Genomic DNA, 25,467 nt, shown 5'->3' on the forward strand with positions numbered 1-25,467 from the left:
TGTATATCTTGTAAAGGAGTGGTTTTAATATGTAATATCATGGAGGCAGAAAGGAGAATCAGGACCAAAATCAAAAATGCACTGTGTGTGTGTATGTGTATACATGCCTTGGTGTGTCTAGACACATACATTAGTGTGACTCCAACAGACCACTGCTTTTGTCTGAAACAAATGTGGTAGACACTGTCAGGCTACACAATGCTTAACACTACCAAGATGTAAATCATCATCTCACAATTCAAAAGGCTGCCAAGTTAGTGAAATTATGTTTTTCAATAAATTTGTGAAATTAATGAGTGTATATGTGCATCAAGAAAGAAGGCAGCTGAAAAATAGAGTTATGTGTGGAATTAATTGCAAATGAAATGCTGCGTATTTATTGAGATGTATAAGATTGAGTTTAATATTAAATAACTATTAAATTAAGACATCATATAGTCATACATTAACCAAAATTTACCAAACAACAGCAGTTTGTGTGAAGACACTGGGAGGTGATAATGTAAGGACTGACAGCTCCTGTATTGATTGAAAAATGTAAGAGACAAAATGAATGTCACAACTATTTTGTCATATATGACAAAGCTTATACAAGCTGCACAGATTATATTTGCAATGCAGACGCCATTTATAGAAATGTTGACCATCAGACCAAAGGTCAGTTTACTGATTAATGCATAACAGATCTGTTTACAATTTCTGTGGTATAAATTAGCATTATACACCAAGGACCATGTAGAAGGGAGAAGAAAATCACGGTAAGTACAGTTTGCTTCACTTTAGGTAAAAGGAACTTAAACTACAATCAGACATCAAGTAAGAAACTGTTTAATAAATGATTATGTCTTAGAAGCTAAGTTGACAATATTTAGAAGTCTTTAGAACTCATTAAGCTTACTAAGCGTAAAAAGCTACCTCATTAAGGTTGCACTTTCAAAGCACTGCAAAACAAGTTTGTTCTTTCCTTTGCAGGTTAAGATGAGGAAGCTGATTCCTGTAGCTTTGTTGCTCACTGTGCTCTACAGTGGAAGAGCCATTACTAGTGGAAAAATGACTGCAATGAAGGCTACAATTCAACAAGCACATTCTGGTTCAAGAACTAAAAACAATCTGTCTGCACTCAAACTTTCAGCTGCAAATACAGATTTTGCCTTGCGTCTCTACAGACAGATTGCCTCCCAGCCAAGTTCAACTTCCAAGAATATTTTCTTCTCTCCTATAAGCATCTCCTCCAGCCTGGCCATGTTGTCACTGGGTGCAAAACATAACACTCTGAATCAGCTACTACGTGTTCTTGGATACTCCAATATGTCAAAGAATGATGCAGCCGAGGTGCATGCAACATTCAGATACCTCCTGCAGGAGTTAACCAGTGAAAACAGTGAGCTGCATATGATGATGGGGAGCTCTCTCCACATCCAGCAGGGACTAAGTCTTCAAAAGAAATTCCTTGACGATACAAGGCAATTTTATAAGGCAGAGACAGTCAGTACTGATTTCAGAGTGTTAGACAAAGCAAAAAGAAAGATCAACGCTTATGTGAGAAAACAAACAAATGGCAAAATCCAAGAATTCATTAAAACGCTTAATCGGAACACTGTAATGGTACTTATTAATTATATCTTGTTCAAAGGTAAGAAGTTTTTTTAATGCTATATCATGTTTACATATTTGTAAATAGAAGTGTGGCTTTCTGATTTCAAGAAGGAACATACCTTTAATTTGTTTTGAACTTGTCTTTGCTGGGTTAAAGTATTCTCATTGTTCTAGACATTGAAGACTACTAGTGCAGTGAATTAATGAAGTAAGTTGTATTGGTAAGGAATTACTCTTTCGTCTAGTTAAACTAGTCAAACCTGAGAACAATAATTTTTTTTCCATCCAAGCCATCTTATGAACTTTAGTGCAACAACTTATGGTTAATAAATTAACTTGGATGAGTTAATGACTGACAGGTTTGATATTTTTCAATCAATTATATCCATAAAATAGTTGAGATATGTGGATGGATGGCCTTGGTGTAAGCTAGAATTTTTTAAAAATTGTTTTTATATTAAAATCTGCTTTCAAGAGTTTCAGTGTTTACGACAGGCCACTTATTTAGAAAAAAAGAACTTGATTCCAAACAAGGACCTCAAATCAGAAAGTTATATTTTTGCTCTAGCCAATTCCAAAGGACCCCAAGTGGAAAGAGGAAGTCGGTGTGTTGGGTAAGCAATGGGACCAGGCATCTTGACGGAAGGACTACAGACCAACCAACTGGGGAGGGGAGTGGTTGGAAATTGAGGTTTCTGTGGATAAAAAGGGAATGCTGCTCACCTTCAAGGTTAGTTCATAAAGATCAATGGAGGAAACATATCTACTTTAGAAAGAAAATCAGCCTAGGCTTTGAAATTTGGTCAAGTTTCTGAATAAATCATTTGGCAAAAAGTGAAAATTTATTTTGGCAGGTAGAAGTGCCAAGGTGGAACAAAGTTATTATTCAGCTGAATATAACAAGAAGGGCCAGGTTTTGCAGTAGTAACCCTCCCCCCCACCCCCAACACTACTGACATGTTTCAAGATGGAGCTCATGGGTAGAAGGAGGGGCTCATATTGCAGCGAGTGATCACTTGACAGTCTTATTTAATCTCCATCTCTATTTTACCACAGCTGGGGGCAGTCCATGTGAAGGGACTGGTCCAGCAGATTTTATTCCACAGGTAGATGACAGATAAGACAGTGGGAACCTCCTTTTGGAATCCTCTCTGCCCATTTAAGGCACACCACAAAGTGCTCCTCTTCTCATCCCCTCCATTTCCCCATGACCATACCTCCATTCCCTAAATCCTCAAATTTAGCCAATCTTTGGAGTCTGCCAACCTGATTCCACAGTTTCCCCAGATCTACCTTAAGTCCAGGCTCTGAAACTTCCTCTTCTTTGGAGACCAGCAGCCAAATTCCTAGCAATGGCCACTAGCACCTGTATCTGGTGCTGCCAGAACTACAGAGCTGGCAGCCAATCAAATTGGCAAGTTACTGTCTAAGGCAAGGCTTCCTTCCCAGATGCAAGGTTCAAGTCTCACCCTGAGCCAGTTAACACTGTCTGCCCCATGCATAAAATGGCTATTGATAATTAGCTCCCAAATAGCTTGGCTTCAGGGCATATCGCTCCCCATGAAATCCACACTAGCACTGTGATGTAGATTGCTTTAAGTGTCTGTATATTTGCTCACCCAACAATTCTATAGCAAATTATTTTATAGATTTATATCCAACTACATCTTATGAAAGAGTTCTTTCCAGCACTTAGGTAAAACACAAAGGGGTATATGTGAAGGGACCATGATATCCATTCTTATAACACTGTTCAATCCTAAATTAAACTTAAGTACTACTTATTGGCTTCCAAAAGCAAATTCCTAGTTTTGATGGGTGTAGATTCATGTGCTGGCAAGATTGGTGTCAAAACCTCAGAAGAATATCCAAGTCAAACGACATTTTTATCAACGACATCCTCATTTAAAAATATCAAACTTTTGTACTTACTTTTCATTTCACGTTTTATTAACCGATGCATGTTACATCAGAACTTCATTCCTACTATCTTTAAAATTATCGAAGGTGTAGATCTCCAGGTGAAATTCTAGTGTTTGGATATTATTGCTCATAATTTGCAATGTGAGTCAACTTAGTTTTTAGAATTTCTACGGCACAAATCTGTGTGTCATTCAGCGGCGCAACTTCACTTAAAAAGTCAGAGAATGAAGCTTTTGGGAAGTGAAATTCTTGTTCACTTCAAACTACTGGTGAAATAAAACATTTTCAATCTTAAATGTTGAGAGCTGGAAAGAGAAACATGTTTCCAGAGCATTTCTTCTCTTGGAGTTCTGAGGACACATGCAAGAATACCAAATTTCAAATGATCACAGCAATTTATGAATAGTTCTGATTGACATGACAACACTGGATTAGTGGTTCTGGAAGAGCACAGCAGTTCAGGCAGCATCCAACAAGCAGCGAAATCGACGTTTCGGGCAAAAGCCCTTCATCAGGAATAAAGGCAGTGAGCTTGAAGCATGGAGAGATAAGCTAGAGGAGGGTGGGGGTGGGGAGAAAGTAGCATAGCTTCAGAGCAGAGGAAATGATCTGGGAGTTGCAGTGGGAGAGGAACTCCCTGAGATTCTTGTAGAGAGAGGAGGAAAACTTCTTCAAGGCAGGCATCCTTGCAAGAGGATTCGCAGTCGGGTTAAAATCAATGTGGTAAAAACAATGACTGCAGATGCTGGAGGGCAAATACTGGATTAGTGGTGCTGGAAGAGCACAGCAGTTCAGGCTGCATTCAACGAGCAGCGAAATTGACGTTTCGGGCAAAAGCCCTTCATCAGGAATAAAGGCAGTGAGCCTGAAGCATGGAGAGGTAAGCTAGAGGAGGGTGGGGGTGGGGAGAAAGTAGCATAGCTTCAGAGCAGAGGAAATGACCTGGGAGTTGCAGTGGGAGAGGGACTCCCTGAGATTCTTGTAATTATTCAAGACTTTGCCTCAGAGAATAGAGAAATATGTTCACATCCAAGTTCCTCAATAATTCAAACAAGGTGCAAGGCTTGATCATGTTCCTTTTGTTAATGGAAGGGGTGCATGTCTATGAATGTGTGAATGATCCAAGTTATGAGCTTGATCGATTATCTGAAATTAGTTGCCACTTTATCCATTGGCATTATTCAGCAGATGTTGCCCAATTGTAGCATCATTTTTAACAGGAGATTTATGTTTGGATTTTGCAGACTGTCTGAGTACAGTCTGTACCCTACCAATTACAAATAACTAAAGGAACATTGTGTTTAATTTGTCAGCTAAGTATGGAAAAATAAGACTTCTGTTATTGGCATCATATCAGATCAGAAATTTGTACATGAGGTTGCTCAATTGTCTTGTTGGCAAAATGTCATTTTGGACTGGTGGCACCATCCTTTTAGTGGAAAATCACACTCACGTAGCAACTGCATAATAACAGTGAGAAGTGGCTTGCTTATCTTGTATTTTGGAGACATCTTGCCTCTCCAGGGTAATTTTAGGAAGACCAGAAACTTTTCAAGTCTGAAAGTCTTCGCCCATGAGTTTGTAAAATACACTATGAGTAATGATCTGATCAAGATAGCTAATATCCTGTAGGATAGGTTCAATGCATTCTCTTTCGGTATCAGACTTGCAAGGTGATCAAATAATTAGGACCCAAAGGATGAGTGGAAGTAAGTAACAGAGAGGCACATTGAGTGAATTTGGGAGCAGGATGAAGCATATTGGAGTGTGAATAGAAAGCTAAACTTGTGGCTGCAAAACCAAAAATCGTTACATCATCTAAATATCTGAAATATGCTTGGGATAAGACTTTAGCACATGCTTCACCAAATATATGTGTTCACATGGAAACTAACAAAAATATCAGTAAGGCTGGAACTTGAGGAAATTTCAAAATACCATCAATTTGGCATCCATCATTGATACGGAACTTGACTGTATAAGTTTCTGGTGAAGAGCTTTTGCCTGAAACGTCAATTTTACAGCTCCTCAGATGCTGCCTGAACTGCTGTGCTTTTCCGGCACCATTCTAATCTAGACTCTGGTTTCCAGCATCTGCAGTCATTGTTTTTACCTGCATAAATTAAATGAAAACAAATGCAATTTATCTGCATTTCCATAAAAAAATGGTTCTGGTGTAAATGTCAATGGTCTCCTGCGGATCTACATGCCTAAATAAGCTCACAAACTGACCAAAAACATCGACAAGACATTGCTATCAATATGTAGCATGCATTTAGTCGTGGAGTCATAGAGATGTACAGCATGGAAACAAACCCTTCGGTCCAACTCGTCCATGCCGAACAGATATCATAAACTAATCTAGTCCCATTTTCCAGCACTTGACTCATATCCCTCTAAACCCTTTGAAATCATATACCCATCCAGATGCCTTTTAAATGTTGTAATTATACCAGCCTCCACCACTTCCTCTGGCAGCTCATTTCATACACGCACCACCTTCTGCGTGAAAAAGTTGTCCCTTAGTTCCCTTTTAAATCTTTCCCCTCTCACCCTTAAACTTGTGCCCTCTAGCTCTGGACTCCCTCACCCCAGGGAAAAGACCTTGTCAATTTATCCTATCCATGCCCCCCATGATTTTATAAACCTATATAAGGTCATCCCTCAGCCTCCAACGCCCCAAGGAAAACAGCCTCAGACTATTCAGCCTCTCGCTGTAGCTCAAATGCTCCAAACCTGGCAACATCCTTGTAAATCTTTTCTGAACCGTTTCAAGTTTCACAGCATCCTCCCGATAAAAGGGACAACAGAATTGCACACAAATTCCAAAAGTTACCTAATCAATGTCCTGTACAGCCACAACATGATTTCCCAACTCCTATAGTCAATGCTCTGATCAATAAGGAAAGCATACCAAACACTATCTTCACCATCCTATCTACCTGCGATTCCACTTTCAAGGAACTATGAACCTGCACTCCAAGGTCCCCAGGACCTTACCATTAAATGTATAAGTCCTGCTCTGATTTGCCTTTTCAAAATGCAGCACCTCACATTTATCTAAAGTAAACTCCATCAGCCACTCCTCAGCCCATTGGCCCATCTGATCAAGATCCCATTGTACACTGAGATAACCCTCTTCGCTGTCCACTACACCTCCAGTTTTGGTGGTGTCTGCAAACTTAGTAACTACACCTCCAATGTTTACAACCACATCATTTATATAAATGATGAAAAGCAGTGGATTCAGCACCGATTGTTGTGGCACACCACTGGTTACAGGCCTCCAGTCTGAAAGGCAACCCTCCACCACTACCTTTGAGCCAATTCTCTGTCCAACTGGCTAGTACTCCATGTGATCTAACCTTGCTAACCAGTCTACCATGAGAAATCTTGTCGAATGCCTTACTGAAGTCCATATAGATCATATCCACCATTCCGGCCTCATTAATCCTCTTTGCTACTTCAAAAATCATTAGTGAAACATGATTTCCCATGCACAAAGCCATGTTGACTATCCCTTATCCATTCATGCTTTTCCAAATGCATGTAAATCCTGTCCCTCAGGATTCCTTCCAACAACTTGCCCACCACTGATATCTGGCTCACTGGTCTATTCCTTACCAACTTTTCCTGGTTTTTCCGTACCACCTTGCTTAAATAGTGGCACCACGTTATCCAATCTCTAGTCTTCCCGCACCACACCTGTGACTACCAATGATCAAAATATCTCAGCAAGGGGCTCAGCAATCACTTTCCAAGGTCCCACAGGGTTGTAGGTCAAGTCTTGGGGATTGTTTCACCTTCATGCATTTTAAGACATCCAGCACCACCTCCTCTGTAATTGTGGATATTTTTCACGATGTCATCATCTATTTCCCCACATTCTATGTCTTCCAAGTGCTTTTTCATAGTAAACACTGATGAAAAATATTCGTTTAGTATCTTCCCCATCTCCTGTGATTCCACACATATGCTGCCTTGTTGATCTTTGAGGGACCCTATTCTCTCTTGTTACCCTCTTGTCCTTAATGTATTTGTAGAGTCCCTTTAGATTCTTCTTAACCCTACTTGTCAAAACAATCGCATGTCCCCTTTTTGCCATCTTGATTTCCCTCCTAAGTACACTCCTACTGCCTTTATATTCTTCTAAGGATTCACTTGATTTCTGCAGTGTATGTCTGATGTATGCTTCCTTCTTTTTCTTAACCAAAACCTTAATTTCTCTTGTCATCTAGCATTCCCGACACCTTCATGAAAGTGAAGGAATCTTTCACTGTGTATATGGGAAACTCATAAAGAACAGACTTGGTAATTCACTTGACCTTTAAACCAATTCATGTTTTGCAGGGTCAGTCATTGATAAAATAACATGCAGTTAAACATCACTTTTCTTTGGTTCACCTTCCAACTTGCCTTTCCAGTTTTGTCTTCCTGAATTGCTCTTAAAGAGATGGTGTTAGGAAACGAGTTCCAAGATTTGAATCTGGTAACAGTGAAGGAACAGTATTATAGTTCCAGGTCAGGATGGTGTGCACCTAGGAGTGAAATTTGCATATGGTGGTGTTCCCATGCACTTGCTGACCTAGTTGTTTGAGTTGTAGAGATCATATTTTTGAAAATGCATTTGAAGGGGGCATCATGAATTGCTGCACTACAACTTGTGGATAGCACCACTTTGTGTCAGTGATGGACGGAGGGAGTTTTGGTGTGGTGGATGGAGAATCAGATGGTGTCGAGGTTTTGAATGTTGTTGAAGCTGCATTCCCCCAGAGATGTGGGGAATATCCCATCAAACTCTTGACTTGAGCCTCATTGATGATGGACAGTTTTTGGTTTCTCAAGCAAATTATTTGGTGCAGTTCTTATACCCACAGTAATTATAAACTTGTTCCAGTTAAATTTCTGAACAATGGTAACTCCCAGGATATGGATATTGGGAATTCTGTTCAGTGTCAAAGGGAGATAGCTAGATTCTCTTTTGTTAAAGAGAACCATTTCCTGTTATCATTTCAAACAGTCTGAGGTCATATACAGCACAGATGACACGAGAGCAAAGCACTTCTCATTCTGTCTCAAAAAGACCCTGCCTTCATCCCTCCAGCATCAATACAAATTTTCTATTTCACTCACTAGTCATTTTGTTGCCCTTCTGTGTATGATCCTAATAGTAATGCTCTTTAATGATTAAATTTGGAATAGTTAATGCTGATTACTCATATTTATTAATAGAGTTGCCACTGGCCACATTAATTTCATTTCCAGCTAACAGTAAAGCAGGCCTTTCATCTCACCAGTTTGAGCTGGATTCCAGCCAAGGTCCCACTGGTAAAAGGATGTTGCAATCCATTGTTTCTTTTTCTGCTTCTTCTGTTTCTTTTATTTATCTCCTTCTGTAGATTTTGCAATTTTTTTTCCATAGTAAATGCTGATGACAACTAAATGGAATTGGATGGTGGAATAATTGAGGAACTGTTCACAATGCTGGGGATGTTGAAACTCGGCAAGTATCCAGGATACTTTATCAAAAAGATGTCTTCACTCTTGCCCATGGTAATGCTGACAGAAGGACTTCATACTGCTAGTTTCTCAGATTCCTTCAATTAGCATTACATAAACTGAAAACATAAGGATACTTGACTTAAATTATAGATCACGTCAATAAAGCACGAGCATTTAATTTGGAGTGAATTCACTCCATTCAGAAGCAAAAGAGGCATGATAATGCTGTTCTTTTGACCCCAACTCAACACTGATCTCAGCTGAATGACAGTTAACGCATTTCACTTCAACTTTTTCATTGCTTTCTCCATGGCACCATGTCAGCCAATCAGAATTGACTTGCCAACCAATCAGCACCTTTGTCTCCTGTAGACTAATTTGTTATGATCATTTGAAGTTGGCACAAATTTGTCCTGATTAGTGCAAGGCTCATTCGCTTTTACAATTTATGCGGTGACTTGGAACCTATAGATGTTCAATTAGTGCTCGTGTCGTGCAGTGGTAGTGTCCTTACCTCTGAACCTAGGTTCAAGTCCCACCTACTCAAGTGGTCTGTAATAATATGTCTGAACAGGTTGATTAGAAAATATCTAGAAATTATTTGGGTGAATGTATGGTTGCTAAACTTGCTATCACACAAAGATAGGTCAAAATGTAAAATGTAAATTGAGGCGGCAAATGGATTTTGTTTATAATTAGTGAGTACGCAAAGACCTGTCAAATGGAGGGATATGTGAATTATCCATTTGACAGGAATAATAAAAAAAACGTTATCTAAATAATGAGTTATTGCAGAGTTCTGAGAAGCAGAGGGTATCGGGTGACCTAGTGCCTGAATTGAAAAAAGTTAGCACGGGCAGTTGCCAGATTGTGAACAGGATGCCTTCTGGAGTTTGTTTGCAAGTTGATCAGTACATATTCAGAGCACAATGCAGGGCAATGGAAAGCAATGTACATAAGTGCAGAAAATATTCATATATCAGATCTTTAAAATTACAGCCATGTATATGATCACATTCATAAATTTGATATTTAATCTGAGGCTCCCTATATACATGCACAGAAAGTAATTAGGAAAGCCAATGGAATTTTATTGTTTATTCGGAGGAGTATTTAACTCAAAAATAGATGGTTATGCTTCAGTTGTACAGAGCCTTGCTGAGACCACATCTGGAGTATTGTACATAGTGCTGGTAACCCTTTGTAAGGAAAGATGTCAATATGTCAGTAGCAGTTCATACAACCTGCTGGAAATGGCCAGTTGTTTAAAGGGGAAAGACTGAATAGGCTAGGCTTGTATTCACTGGAATTAAGAAGTGACTTGGTTGAAGTATATGAGATCCTGAGGGAGCTTGATAAGGTTCAATGTGGAAAGGATATTCCCTCTTGTGGGAGAAACTGCTAAGAGGATTAATTATTGGGGAAAAAAAGAGGGTCATTCGTTTATGACAGATGAAAATGTTTTTTTTTCTCCTTAATAAATCTTTGGAATTCTTTTCTTCAAAAGGTAGTGGAGGTCTTCGAATATTCTTAAGGCATAGATGAATAGATTCTTAATAAGCAAGTGGGTGAAAGGTTATCAAAGTAGGTGAGATTATAGATTTGAGGTAACAATCAAAAGTTAAAAAAATCACACAACACTAGGTTATAGTCCAACAGGTTTAATTGGAAGCACTAGCTTTCAGAGCGCCTGATGAAGGCGTGGTGCTCCAAAAGCTAGTGCTTCCAATTAGACCTGTTGGAGTATAACTTGGTGTTGTGTGATTTTTAACTTTGTACACCCCAGTCCAACACCGGCATCTCCAAATCAGAGGTGATAATCAGATCAACTACGACCTTATTAAAATACAGAACAGGCTTGAAAGAAGCCAAATGACCTGCTCCTGCTCATCACTTGGATGATAATACATTCTCATAATATTTATCTCTTTTTAACAATGCTGACTCTTGCTGGCTCTAATACTGGTTATGTGTGAACCAAACCATTTCAGTTTGGAGAAATGTATTTGTGCTGTTCATACACCGCTGGCCTTCTGTACTCATGTGACCGCTACCTCTGCTGTATTCAGTATGTGGATGTACCTACTAGAAAAGGTACAAAATTTGACCTACTCTTGGGAAATAAAGCAGGGCGGGTGACTGAGGTGTCAATGGGGGAACACTTTGGGACCACTGACCATGATTCCATTAGTTTTAAAATCGTGATGGAAAAGGATAGACTGGATCTAAAAGTTGAAGTCTAAATTAGAGGATGGCTAATTTTGACGTTATTAGACATATGTTCTCAGGTAAAGGGACGGTTAGAAAATGGGAAGCCTTCAGAAATGAGATAACGAGAGTCCAGAGACAATGGTAGGGTGAAAGGAAAGGATGGCAGGTGTAGGGAATGCTGGATGTCGAGAAAGATTGAAGGTTTGGTTCAGAAAAAGAAGGAAGCATATGTCAGGTACAGACGGGAAAGATCAAGTGAATCCTTAGAAGAGTATAAAGGCAGTAGGAGTATACTTAAGAGGGAAATCAGGAAGACAAAAAGGAGTCATGGGATAGTTTTGGCAAATAGGGTTAAAGAGAATCCAAAGGGTTCTTACAAATACATTAAGGACAAAAGGGTAACTAGGGAGAGAATAGGGCCCCTCAAAGATCAGCAAGGCAGCCTTTGTGTGGATAAATCCCCAGTACCTGATCAGGTGTACCCTAGAATTCTATGGGAAGCTTGGGAAGTGATTGCTGGGCCGCTTGCTGAAATATTTCTATCATCAATAGTCACAGATGGGGTGCCAGAAGACTGGAAGTTGACTAATGTGATGCTTCTATTTAAGAAAGGTGGTAAGGTCAAGCCAAGGAACTATAGACCGGTGAGCTTAAAGTCGGTGATGGGCAAGTTGTTGGAGGGAATCCTGAGGGACAGGATTTACATATATTTGGAAAGGCAAGGACTGCTTAGGGAGAGTCAGCTTTGTGTGTGGGAAATTATGTCTCATGAACTTGATTGAGTTTTTTGAAGAAGTAACAAAGAGGATTGATGAGGCAGAACGGTGGATGTGATCTATGTGAACGTCAGGAAGGCATTCAACAAGGTTCCCCAGGGAGACTATTAGGAAGGTTAGATCTCATGGAATACAGGGAGAACTGGCCATTTGGACATACAACTGGCTTCAAGGAAGAAGACAGAGGATTGTGGTGGAGGTTGCTATTCAGACTGAAGGCCTGTGACCAGTGGAATGCCACAACGATCAGTGCTGGGTCCTCTACTTTCATCATTTATGTAAATGATTTGGTTGTGAACATAGGAGGTATGGTTAATAAGTTTGCAGATGACACCAAAATTGACGCTGTAGTGGGCAGCAAAGAAAGTTAACTCAGATTACAATGGGATCTTGATCAGATGAGCAAATGGGCTGAGGAGTGGCAGATGGAGTTTAATTTAGATAAATGCGAGGTACTGCATTTGGAAAAGCAAATCAGAGCAGGACCTACACACTTGATGGTAAGGTCCTCGGGAGTGTTGCTGAACAAAGAGACCTTGGAGTGTAGGTTCATAGCTCCTTGAAAGTAGAGTCACAGGTAGATAGGATAGTGATCAAGGTGTTTGGTATGCTTTCCTTTTTTGGTCAGAGTGCTGAGTATAGGAGTTTGGAGGTCACATTGTGGCTGTACAAGATATTGTTTAGGCCATTTTTGGAATTTACGTGCAATTTTAGTCCCCTTCCTATTGGCAGGATGTTGTGAAACTTGAAAGGGTTCAGAAAAGATTTACAAGGATGTTGCCAGGGTTGGAGGATTTGTGTAATAGGCAGAGGCTGAATAGGCTGGGGCTGTTTTCCCTGGAGCGTCGGAGGCTGAGTGGTGACCTTATAGAGGTTTATAAAGTCATGAGGGGCATGGATAGGGTAAATAGACAAAATCTTTTCCTTGGGGTGGGGGAATCCAGAACTAGAGGGCATAGTTTTAGGGTGAGAGGGGAAAGATACAAAAGAGGCCAAAGGGGCAACATTTTCACACAGGAGGTGGTACGCGCATGGAATGCGCTGCCAGAGGAAGTGGTGGAGGCTGGTACAATTGCAACATTTCAAAGGCTTCTGGATGGATATATGAATTGGAAGCGTTTAGAGGGATATGGGCCAAGTGCTGGCAAATAGGACTAAATTAGGATGGGATATCTGGTCAGCATGGATGGGTTGAACCAAAAGGTCTGTTTCCATGCTATACAGCTTTGTGACTCTATGACTCTATGGCATCATATTTTAGCAGTCCATTGCAAGTAAAAAGGCTGAGTTAACTTTTCCTGAGTTAAGGCTGACTACCCTGGGTATAATGTCCTTAGAGAAATAGCTTCTGGTAATCAAGGTACCATATCCATTATAGTAAGGATATGTACTGATGTCCTGCATTTATTTTTTTGACAGTGGTCCTACAGAATCAACTAATACAAGTCGTTCTGCCAAAGCACTTGTTTTGTGAACACAAATTTGCAATAATGTGATTAACAAATTGAGGGCACTGTTTCTATAGCACGAATTTTTGAAGAGTGTATTGTTTATAATGCGATTCTGGCCCCATTAGTTAAATGGTTGCTGCTATTGTGTGATTTCCTTATAATGTGGGATTGCATGAGAACGGAACTATTGCATTATAGCAGAACTGACTGCAGCTGACCAGTGGTGCTTTAAAAGCCAGTATGGGAATGCAAGGTGCTGGCATAATTAGATGTTGTACATTTCATTTTGTAGAATTGCACATCTTTATGAAGTCTTAGTCATGTAAAAAAAGCTGTTCATTACTATCTGTATTTTCCACATTCCTATGTGTCCTGCCATAGGAATTTCCTGTGCTACACACAATATTTCCCTACGATATCTGGGTGCTAGCACTACTTGATGAATAACTATACATTCTTCATCTGCAGGCCTGTGAAGATGTCTCCATTTCCTCATCACAATTCAGTTTCCAGTATAATACTGTGTCAGAACTCTTTTAGCCTCAGCTTCCATGTGATCTGACTATGCCAATTTATTTAACTTTGGATCTGCTTCCTAAATTTAAACATCAAAGACATACCAAACACTTCTTTTGAATTATCCTCTTTCTTTAATAGAGTTTTATCGACCCTGACTTGTCTTGGTATTATTGAGATCTCTGATGATGGATTTTATTTAACCACTGCTCTAGTCTCTGCAAACAAAGGAAAAATACAAAGAACCTACTCTTGCAACTGTTCTGTCTCTTTAGCCTCACTTGGATTTTCCATAATTAGAGGTGAAGTTATAATTTTCACTCCTGTCTAATCATTCCTCAGAAGTAAATGCCCTCCACCCATGAGTAATCTCTGAACTACCCCAGCTACCAGTAGTCTTGATAGTGAGCCATATTCTAACTGGACTTTGCACAATGGAAGCATGACATAATCTCCACCTATCCTGTTTACCAATATTTTGGCTTTCATTGAGCACCCTGGATGGAAAGTAAATCTTTCTGCAGGAAAAGAATTTGAGTGGCCCTTGAATCCCTTCATATAGTTAAACATTTGGCTATACTGTTTTGAAAAAAAAAGGATTATCTTCCATTTAGACAAAGTGCCTTCAAATCTCTCAAATATCGTCTGTTCTTATACTGCACTCACAGCAGTGTTTACCCCCAGTTGCTTAATTGCGGTTACAGCTTCAATTCTGTCCGGATCATTTTTCTTTTGAGTTTCCTTTTCAGACTCATTCTTAACTTGCCTCTGTTTCCTTCACAAATTCCAGCATCCTGAATGAATATATTGTACTTTGTTTCAATGGAGACAATTTGACCTCCCATTTTCACCTCCAGAGCTCTCCTTTCTGATCTGAAGAGTATAATCTGGGCTATTACCACCTATCTATTCTTTCGACCTTTGCTATTTAACTTTGTTTCACTCTCCCACTTTCTATTCCTTTTGAATTTCTAAGGGTGACAAATAAAAGGTTTTTTTTTGTATAGTTCATAATTGTCAGCCAGTACTGTTGCCTGTCTAGCAGTTGCAACCTCTAGTTCCTCAACAAGGGCCCTTAAGGATCACATACAGTGTTTTAGCATCTAGTGCTTGTATCTACCTGTTAAAATTGCTTTGATTAAGTTCCATGTAAGTTTCAAGTTCCATGTAAGTTTGCCCAACAGTTCAAAATTTGTAACTCAGGCACTAACCCATATGCAGACAATACAGTTTTTAACTTAAATGCATCACAATCCCTTGAATCTCCTCTGACACCAAAGCATAAATTTTCTATGCTTTACCTGCCAGCTTACTCTACATGTGCAATGTCAGGGTTCCTTTTCACTAATTCATTTATCTTGCTATTTTCTGAAAGAATATCTCTGAATCATTTTCCTTAAATTTTGGTACAGTCTGGTCAAATCTAAAAATTCCCTTACTGCACTTCAAATTATGACTCGTATTCTCCTTATCAAAGTCTATATTAGCATCCAATGTCACTTTGTTTACATACATCATTTGAAGCTGAAAAGCATTATTTCTCTCTTTTTCTCTCTTTCTTGTCTCCCTTTCACTTTCCCTTTGCAATTCTAGTTTTACTTTTCTCATTTCCACTTTCTGACTTTATAAATCTGCTCCTTTTCTTTATCTTTTTCTGTCCTTCAGAACAGTATCTCCTGCTTCTTTAATTCAAGTTGTTTTAAATATAAATGAATCATACCTAACTCTGATGTTTCAATTCCTAGAATACCTTGTCTCTTGTATTTCTATTAAACACAACTGCTGTGCTAGTACTTTGAATGTCTTTGCTTTCTTAGATTTAGCAAACAAAGCCATCGCCAAATTATTTGGCAATTCAATTTACCTGGTTTGCGTAGTTTCACTTAAGACTGTCAGTAACAACTCTGCCACCTGCAGGAAATTCTTTGCAATTTCCAGTGCCATTTCTTATTTGCAGTACACAACCTGGTGTTTTCTTTATCTTCATCACTTCCTAATACTGCAACCAAATTCTCGTTGCCGTTTCAATGTAATCTAACTATAATCCCCAATCTTTGTTACAACCCTCTTGAGAAATTTTGCTGATTCTCAAGCCCCACTACTCAGTGTAGTGCCACAAAAATGAATGATTTAATCAAAGCATGCAAAATCCTTCATTTACCTCTTTGTTGGAATCGAATTAACAGAAAACACTGACCTGGTTCCTGTGTTAACAATCATTGCAGTTTATTACAAACAAGTACATTCTAATCACAAGTCAGAAAGCTATGAACTATCAACATATAGGTAAAAACTCTAACCCCCTTTTAAATATCTGCGGGGGAATAATAAACTTGGGAAACACAATTCCATAACACCCGTCCAGAGGGTTTTTTGAGATGCCCTTTCGATCTGCCAGAACGCTCTGTACTTTCTCCAAGAGCTTTCTGTTCTTTGGAGCAGGCATAGGGTGATTGGTATACTAATTACAAAGGCTCTTGGTTACTGATTAAAGACACCAGCTTACAGAAACTGATGGAAGAAATGGTCTGAGATGAAGTTTGAGGTAGGCTGCTTCACTCTCATAGAGATTGATTACCTGGTCACTGTCAACTGTTGTTCTGACCATAGGGAGGTTGACCAGCTGACGTCAATGACTTCAATATCAGAAGGTTATCGCCCGACAGGTTTATTTGAAAGCACAAGCTTTTGGAGTGCTGCAAAAGCTTGTGATTTCAAATAAACCTGTTGGACTATAACCTGCTGTTGTGTGACTTCTGACTTTGTCCACTCCAGTCTAACACCAGCACCTCCACATAGTGACTTCAGTGAAACATTAGAATGTTTGAAAGTCATTATGGCATTCTTGACATTGTACTGAGTGACAATCAACCTCAATTCATAAAGGATTGGGAAATTCAACACCACATATCATCTCCACAGTATCCCTAGTCAAATGGAAAGGTTGAGGCAGCAGTAAAGATCACCAAAGGAATTCTAAAGAAATCATGAAAATCCAAATGTATACAAGGTAATCCTTGAGCAGAGAAACATGTCTACTAAAGACATGGAAACTAATGCAGACCAAATATTAATGTCATGCCTGTCCTAATCTACTCTTCCAATAGTGTAAAAACTATTGAGGTCAGGATTAAAATAGGTGTGATTGACAAAGTCAAGGAGGAATGACAAAATTCACATTGATAAAACCTTACAATATTGCTAGTAAATGTTAAATATTATAAACAAATGTCAGCCTATGTGGCAACAAAAAATTGGCACTTCGATTGTATGTGATGAACATGAGCAAACAACTATATCAACGAAACCACAGACACCTCCTTCACTACAGGCAGTGGATCGGAAAGGTACAATGTCATGACTTGCACAGAGTACAGACCATCAGACCCAGAAGTCCTCTGTTCCCCAGCAATAGGCATGGATTGACAATAACAGTTACAGTGGCAACAGCACTTGACTTGGAAGCAATACTCCCTCTAGAAGGAATCACACCAGGAAAGATCAAATATATGAGAAACAGCCAACAACAACGAATATCTGTACCATTAGAGACCTGCATAATTTATGTATGCCATACATGTTCAGTGATTGGCAAAAGTGGAACGGGCAAGAGTTAACATAAATGATAGGAGGATGCAATTGTATAATTAGCTCACTGCTGGCTTGTCATCATGTGACCTCTGCCTCTACTGGAGTCACTTTTCTTTATAATCTGGCAGAGCTATTAAAAATACATTACATGAAACAGTTTGTTTTATTTTAGCTGTGCAATTGTTGTGTACAGGCTTGTAACCCTTACAAATCAGAGGGCCTATTATATATATACGCTGTGAGGTAATGGAATTCCCTGCACGAAGGTGCCAAAGAGTGAAGGGGTGACATGTCTAAATTGCAATTTGTAGTTGCTCATATTTGCAGAATATTATAATGTGGGATCTATCTTCCTGAACAAATTATAGCAATAAAGATGAGAGAGTAATTACTCCCAAACCTACTCTGTTTGAAACCTTGATCTTATAAAAGACCTTCAGAACGACATTGGAAGTCAAAAAATCTAACCTGGTTTTGACGTGAAATATATAATTTAGTAAAGAATGACTATCATAAAAATTCAGTGATATTATGCATTGAGTAATAGTAATTTGATAGGTTTTACGACCACAAAAGTTGTTGAATTCTCGAACGCAGCCTTATCATCAGAACATAACATCTTTGGTGGAGGTTAATTGTTTCCTCACAGAAGGAAAGTAAAATTTCTCAAATGGGCATATTCAGTTCAGCTAAATCGTCCTTTTGTAAGCCTGAAAGAAGGAATCCCCCAATCCCGCACCAATCCCACGCACATTCAAATTCAAATAAGGTGATCTGAAAGAAGAAAGAAAAGGTGTAATTTTGTTATAATACCTACATTGGTAGAAATAGTATAAAAACAAAAGTTTTACCATGTGATTTTTGTGAATTTTTTTAGAATTTTGTTTCATCCCTTCAAGATTAATATAGGAAATCAGTACCAGCAACTCTTATCGATAGACCTTTAGTGTTGCAAAACATCTCAAGATGCAAGATTTGACACTAAGCCACTTAAGCAATACCAGGACATGTGACAAAAAACTTAGCCAAAGGGATAGACTTTTAAGAGTAACTTGCAATTTGTAGTTGCTCAGATTTGCAGAATATTATAATGTGGGATCTGTCCCTACCACTGGATTGGTAAGTGCAAGTTCAATTCCCACCTGCTCTAGATGTGTGTATTGGCATCTCTGAACAAGTTGATTAAGGGGAAAAAAATTGAGAGACTTGAGGCTATGTGTGAGCTTACAGCCTCGATAGCAAGCATTCAAGTTATTCAAACAAGAGCTGTGCATGACACTAAAATAAATGGAATTCAGATTGGAGGAGATTTTATTGAAAGGGAGTATAAAGGCAATAGAAGGATTTGAAAACAATTTTTGTTAATGTTTATGAATTGAGAAAAAATACACTTATATTCAAGTGAGTAAACTAAACCTCTTATTGTCTTTAATATAAAACCAGAAAATGCTGAAGAAATTCAATAGTTCTGGCAGTTTACATGGAGAGAGAAACATTTTGAGTCCAATGTACAATATCTCTCATTATCACTGTTTGGTTCTTTTAGGTAAATGGGTGAAACCTTTTGATCCTCAGAAAACCTATGAAGATGACTTTCATGTCGATGATACAACAACAGTTAAAGTTCAAATGATGAAGAGGAAAGGAAGATATTATATGAATTATGATGAAGAACTTCGTAGTTCTGTGATTTTGATTCCATATAGAGGAAATGCTTCTCTCGTGCTTATACTACCAGAGCGAGGAAAATTGGCAGAAGTGGAACAAAACTTGACAATTACCAATTTTCAAAATTTAATAACATCATCACGGATTGGGTAAGTTTGCTGCATCAATGAAATATAATTATTTTCCACCGACACAGAGGTGGTGTGTTACAATCAGTGACAAGGCAGCGAAAGATCCATGGTTTTGCGATAACTTCACTTTTATATTGCATGATCTTATCACCCCAATATCTATTGCTTTTGTGAAAGAGGTGCCAGAAGGGTCAAATTTAAGAGAGATCAGTGTGACAGATTGATCCAAATGTCTTCAGGTTGTTGTTTCTCTGACGCATGGATTTGAATCCTACTTCTGATATACTGACCCTTTGCAAAGTCCTAGCAGTATATGGGGATGCAGTGCTATAGTGGTGATGTTACTTGATTAGTAATAGCAAGCAGAGGTATAGTGATGATGTTATAGTGATGATCTGGAAGGCCTGAGTTCAAATCCGAGCGGAGTAAGTCAGGAATTTAAATTTACACTGAGATGGTTTAATAAGACAGCTCAGTCAATGGACACAAACCATTTATAGGAAAACTTTTCCAAGGAATTCATTCCTATGTTGCCCCCACAAACTACCCATAAGTTGCTTTACCAACGGGGGCATTGGATAGCAATTAGGAACAGGACAACTGGTGACTCTATGAACTCAGAGAATCTCAGGAATCTATAAAGAATCTCTCCTTGTTGAAATAGATTTCGATTTAACAGGTAAGAGTTCTAAACTTGGTAGTTCAGCTCAAAAGCATGATTTTAAAATTATTCTGAAGTCAGTTGTAGATTTTCAGTAAAATTATTCAAGGTTAATAATGACTTCTTTACATTTCTTTCATTTTAAAAATTGTTTTTGATTTCTACTTAGATTCAGAAATCGATATGGAACAAATGGGCTGGCATGGTGGCTCAGTGGTTACCACTGCTGACCCACAGTACCAGGGACCTGGGTTTGATTCCACTCTCAGGCAACTATCTATGTGGAGTTTGTTCATTCTCCCTGTGTCTGTGTGGGTTTCCTTCCCATATGCAAAGATGGGTAGGTTAGGTGGATTGGCCATGGTAAATGCAGGGCTACACAGGGCAGGGGTTGGGTTTGGGTGGGATACTCTTCAGAGGGTCACTGAGGATTCAATGGGCCAAATGGCCTGTTTCCACACTGTAGAGATTCTAAACAAATACTATTTTGACTCATCTAGTGTATTACTTCAAACAAGGTGCAAAGAAATATTTACTGGAGTGGGTGCACTGAATAATTTGATGTATCTACGCAAATGAAGAAAATTTTGATGAGATTTTAAAATGGAACATGAGATCCAAAAAGCACCACAACTACATTGTAGATAAAACCTGTATGAGCAGTGCCAATAACTAAGTATCTCTTTAATCAGTCAAACTGAAGAAGCATTAATAAGCAACACAGAGTCTGAACTGAGAAATGCCATCAGCTAGGATAATGACCATTCAGGAAAATACCAGGAAAATATGCAGTAGAGCTATGTACAAGAAAAGATCACCATCACCTTGTAAAATAGCATAGAGTTGGTGAATGGAAACCGAGAATATATCATTTATATTATATATGTTGGAGGTCAAAATTAAGAAATGAAAATAACAAATTAAAATAAAATGTAAGCTGAATGTACAAGTTTATAGAAAATGAGTGTATTCTTTCTGATACCAAATAGGTCTGTGGATCTACGCCTCCCAAAGTTGTCTTTAAGGTTGACGTACCAACTCAAGCAACTGCTGATTACAATGGGTCTTGTAGACATCTTCAGTAATAATGCAAATCTCTCCAAAATCACTAAATCTGGACCAGTACATGTATCAAAGGTAAAACATTTAACTGACATACACATAATACTCAAACTTTAATCAACTAATAAAAGGTTGTGGAACTGGTTGTCTGAATGTTCAAGTCTCACAATTTGAATAATCATCAGAAGACATAACTATTTCTTCAAGATTTTCCTGTGATTTTTCTCTTACATGTCATCTTTCTGGAGTTCTGCCTCTGTGAAATGTTTCACTTTATGCTACCTAAAGGCAAATTAAATGGTAGAGGTTCTGGTGTCAAGAGGCCATTGCTTTGTTTCTATCTACAAGTAATCAGAGTTCACCTGCACAGCGCAGCATAACAATTTCCATGTCTCGTTGACCTGTGTAAAACTAGAACGAGCCTTAAAACCAGGGATAGTCCATGGTCAGAAAAGTTGCAACTGTGACAAATGCACACATTATCAGATGATTCTATATTACAGACAATACTCCAGAATCCATAAGTTAACAATGAATAAGCGCCAGATATCCAAGCAAAAATCATTCACAATTAATACTTCTGATACAAAGAGGAAAAAGACCATCAATTCCATTCAGATTGTCCCAGAAGTTGCAATTCCTGGTGCATCTGTATAGATGCATTCTCTACCCCAATGAAAACCATGTGATCTTGTGGGAAATATGAACAATATCTAAATATCTTAACCATAGAACCATACAGAAGTTACAGCACAGTAAAAGGCCTTTCAGCCCATTATGTTTGCACTGGCTGAATAAATTAGGTGCCCATCCTAATCCCATTTTCTAACACCTGGTCCATAGACTTGCAGGTGTCTGTCCCCCGAGGGCTTGTCCAGGTCCCTTGTCAATGAGTTGAGGGTCCCCATATGAATCACCAAACTGGGCAGTGAATTCGACCCTTTGGATGAAACAGATTAATGGTAAAATGACCTGAAAACATTTTCTAAGGTCATGAGGAAAATGAAGGAACTGATAAAGCAGCTGTCTGACACAACCAGTGGAGTGATGCTGGGTTAAAATGGCTAGTCTTTGTGCTACACAGTTCTATAGTTCTGGTGTTTGAGTGAAACTGCAGCAGCACATAAACTACTTATTGGGAAACCAAATTAAACACTTGGTCACTTAAATACAATAATTGGTAAAGGTTCAAGTATAGCTCCAGAATAATAAAACGCAGATTGTGCTACTTTAAATACATTGTTTAATATTGTATCATAAACAGTGTGATTTGACTGTTAAAGTAGCAGAAGAAATTTGTAGCAATTTCAATGCCACGGTGAGATATGTGAGGGCACAGTAGTTTAGAGATACCAAACTTTGGTTTTCAAAACATACATTGTAAATGTTAGGGAATCCTGAGAGAAAAAAGAACTTTCACAGTTTTGACATTCTGGGAAATAATATTGAAGAATTTTGTCAAAGCTGTTTTTCCTCTAACACTGTAACTTCACAGTTTAGCTCAAAGCTTGATTCAATAATTCCCACATTAGAGTAGGAAACCTTCAAAGAAATGTATCCATAAAAAGCTATAGAAGGAAATTTTGGTTCAAGACATAGCTCAACATACATTTATGGAAGGTGAGTGTCAGGTGAATGTATAGAATAACACATACCTACAGCTTAGAATAAAGTAAGTTTCAAAGCAGTACTGGCTCTATTAAAATCAATAAAGCTGAAGTAATAGTAATCACAACAAAGAGAGAGTTTGATGGCTACAGCGTAGGAATGATCTCTGAATCTTGGAAGAGACTCGGTGTTGGGATTTTACCATGTCCAGCATCATAATGCACTAGAGAAAGCATCCTATCTGGATGCATCACAGCATGGTATGGCAACTTCTCTTTCCAACATGGCGAGAAACTAAGGGGTTGTGAACCCAGACTATTACATTAATCGGCCTCCTATCCATTAATTTTATCAATGCTTCCCCCTGTACCAGCAAAGCAACCAAACATAATCAAAGACCCCTCCCACCCCATTGATATTCTCTTCCACCCTTTCCATTGGAGAGAATATATGAAAGTTTGAATATACAGATTCAAGAACAGCCTCTTTCCCACAGTTATCAGACCTTTTAATTGGCCTCTTGTGTTAATGTTGATCTCTCTCTCTGCACCTTCTCAGCATCTCTAATACTGTATCCTGCATTTTGTTCTGTTACCCTGATGCTCTTGTACGGTACAATCTGCCCGTAAAGCTTGTGGTGGCACAGTGACTCAGTGATTAGCACTGCTACCTCACAGCACCAGGGACCTTGGTTTGATTCCAGCCTTGGGTGACTGCATGGAGTTTGCACATTCTCCCCGTATCTGTGCGGTTTTCTCCAGGTGCTCCAGTTTCCTCCCACAGTTCAAACATGTGTAGGTTAGGTGAATTAGCCAAGTTAAATTGCTCATAGTATTCCAGGATGTGTAGGCTAGGTGCATTAGTCAGGGTAAATGTAAGGTAGGGGAATGGGTTTGGGTGGGTTACTCTTTAGAGGGTCAGTGTGGATGTGTTTGGCTGAATGGCCTGTTTCCACACTGTAGGAATGTCATGATTCATGTAAAACAACATTTTATACTGTGCATCAGTATACGTGACAGTATTAAATCAAATATAATTATTATGTCTGTGAAACAGGAGCAGTTCCTTACCTGGGCATCTGCCTTTGATTGGCCGAGCCACTACCGTCCCACAGTAACAGGAACAGGCTTTTATCCTGATGCCATTTTGTCACTCCTGTTACCTCCCAGGCCTTCTCTAAAGGCTAATAAAATTCCAGCCATTGATCAGATTTTATTAATCCAATTTCATATTTCCCTGTTTTTCTAGGTGATTCATGAAGCAGTTCTGGATGTTGATGAAAGAGGAACTGAAGCCACAGCAGTTACAGGAGTTGGTTTGATGCCGATGTCAAAGCCTCCTCAACTTAAATTTAATAGACCCTTCTTACTATTAATTGCTGAACACAGCAGCAAGAGTGTCCTGTTTGCAGGGAGAGTGATGAATCCCACCAATTAATACTGATGCAAACTCCACACATCCACAAAATAGTCTAGAATCAATAAATTGAAAGTGATGAGGTTACTTGTAACAGCTGTTAACATTTAAATAGCAGAAGATTTAGTCAAATGTAGCTCTCGATAATGAAAACCCAGTGTATCAAATGTAGACTTATGATATATCATGCTTTATATGAGGTCTAGTTTTACTATCTTAAATATAATTTACATTAAAGTAGATGATGCATTTGAACTTTCAGGGTGTGATTTTTGTTTAAAAGTGCTCATGAAGTTGCATCAGTAAATTTATTTTATTTGAAGACTTAAAAGGACCAGAAGAGCCGATTGCTACTTTCAATTGGATTTTGTTTCTTGTATTACGCTTTTACACAGCCAAACAATTTTATGAGGCTACACTGATAGAGTCAAGCTAATTGGAGTTGAATAGTTAGGTCCAATCCACACAGATCCAGGTCTCAGTATGCTCAAAATCCCATTGGCATTTGGCTGTGCCTGTTGGAGAAGAATCAACAACAGGGGATTTGTTTGTGTCAAATAGACAAAGACAGCTTATTGTATCTGCTGCATCACTGCAATTTATTATTATTCATGAAAACTATAGGATATATATAAAACAGCAAATCACCAAATTTGCCTGTGCAGCTTCTCCCAATTCTGTAATTTCCACCACCAAGAATGTCAAAATTAACATTAACAGGGCAACACTTTGGACCAAATTGCCTTTCCAAACATAAATCATCCTCACTTGGATATCTAATGCCATTGCTGCATAAATGTCCTGGATTAGTGCACCTAACATCACTATAGAATAATGGAGCGATACAAAAGAAATTAATTGTGCCCACATCTGCTCTTTCCACAAAAACCTGCAAAATGTTCCCCCATTATCTAAATGCTTATCTAAATTCCTTCTAAAATTTATATTGGATCTTCTTCCTCTGTACTGTTAAGCAGTGCAAATAAATTTGTCAAGTACCCATACCATTAAACAAATTCCAATGTGCTTCATAGGAACATTATGAAATATGACATGTCAGTGAGCTACAGAAAGAGATACAGTATTAGTTCAGATATCAAAATCTTGGTTTAAGGAATGTCACAAAGATGAAATTGCGGCAGTGAGGCAGAGAGGTGAAGGAATAAAATTCCAGAGGATAGGCTTTCACCAACTAAAGGCACAGCCACCAATGGGGGAGCAAATTATCAGTGATGCTGAAATGCAGGGCACCATTTTTCTTTTTTCTCCAGCCGTTTCATAAGATTTTTTTAAAGGACTTCCATTTAGACCATAAGATATAGGAATAGAATTAGACCATTTGATCCATTGAGTCT

The 25,467-nt window shown here is 38.7% G+C and overlaps 1 protein-coding gene across 1 annotated transcript; it reads left to right on the forward strand.

Annotated features, from left to right (window-relative positions):
- Positions 1-716: 716 nt before the first annotated feature.
- On the forward strand, positions 717-24,367 carry LOC140476142 (alpha-1-antitrypsin-like protein GS55-MS). The gene is made up of 5 exons (XM_072568274.1): positions 717-758; positions 973-1,633; positions 19,113-19,383; positions 21,016-21,163; positions 23,945-24,367. The coding sequence occupies exons 2-5, from the start codon at positions 979-981 to the stop codon at positions 24,131-24,133; spliced, it is 1,263 nt and encodes a 420-aa protein (XP_072424375.1). The 5' UTR covers positions 717-758; positions 973-978; the 3' UTR covers positions 24,134-24,367.
- The last annotated feature ends 1,100 nt before the right edge of the window (positions 24,368-25,467 follow it).

Source organism: Chiloscyllium punctatum, chromosome 4 (assembly GCF_047496795.1).
Source record: "Chiloscyllium punctatum isolate Juve2018m chromosome 4, sChiPun1.3, whole genome shotgun sequence".
NCBI lineage: Eukaryota > Metazoa > Chordata > Chondrichthyes > Orectolobiformes > Hemiscylliidae > Chiloscyllium > Chiloscyllium punctatum.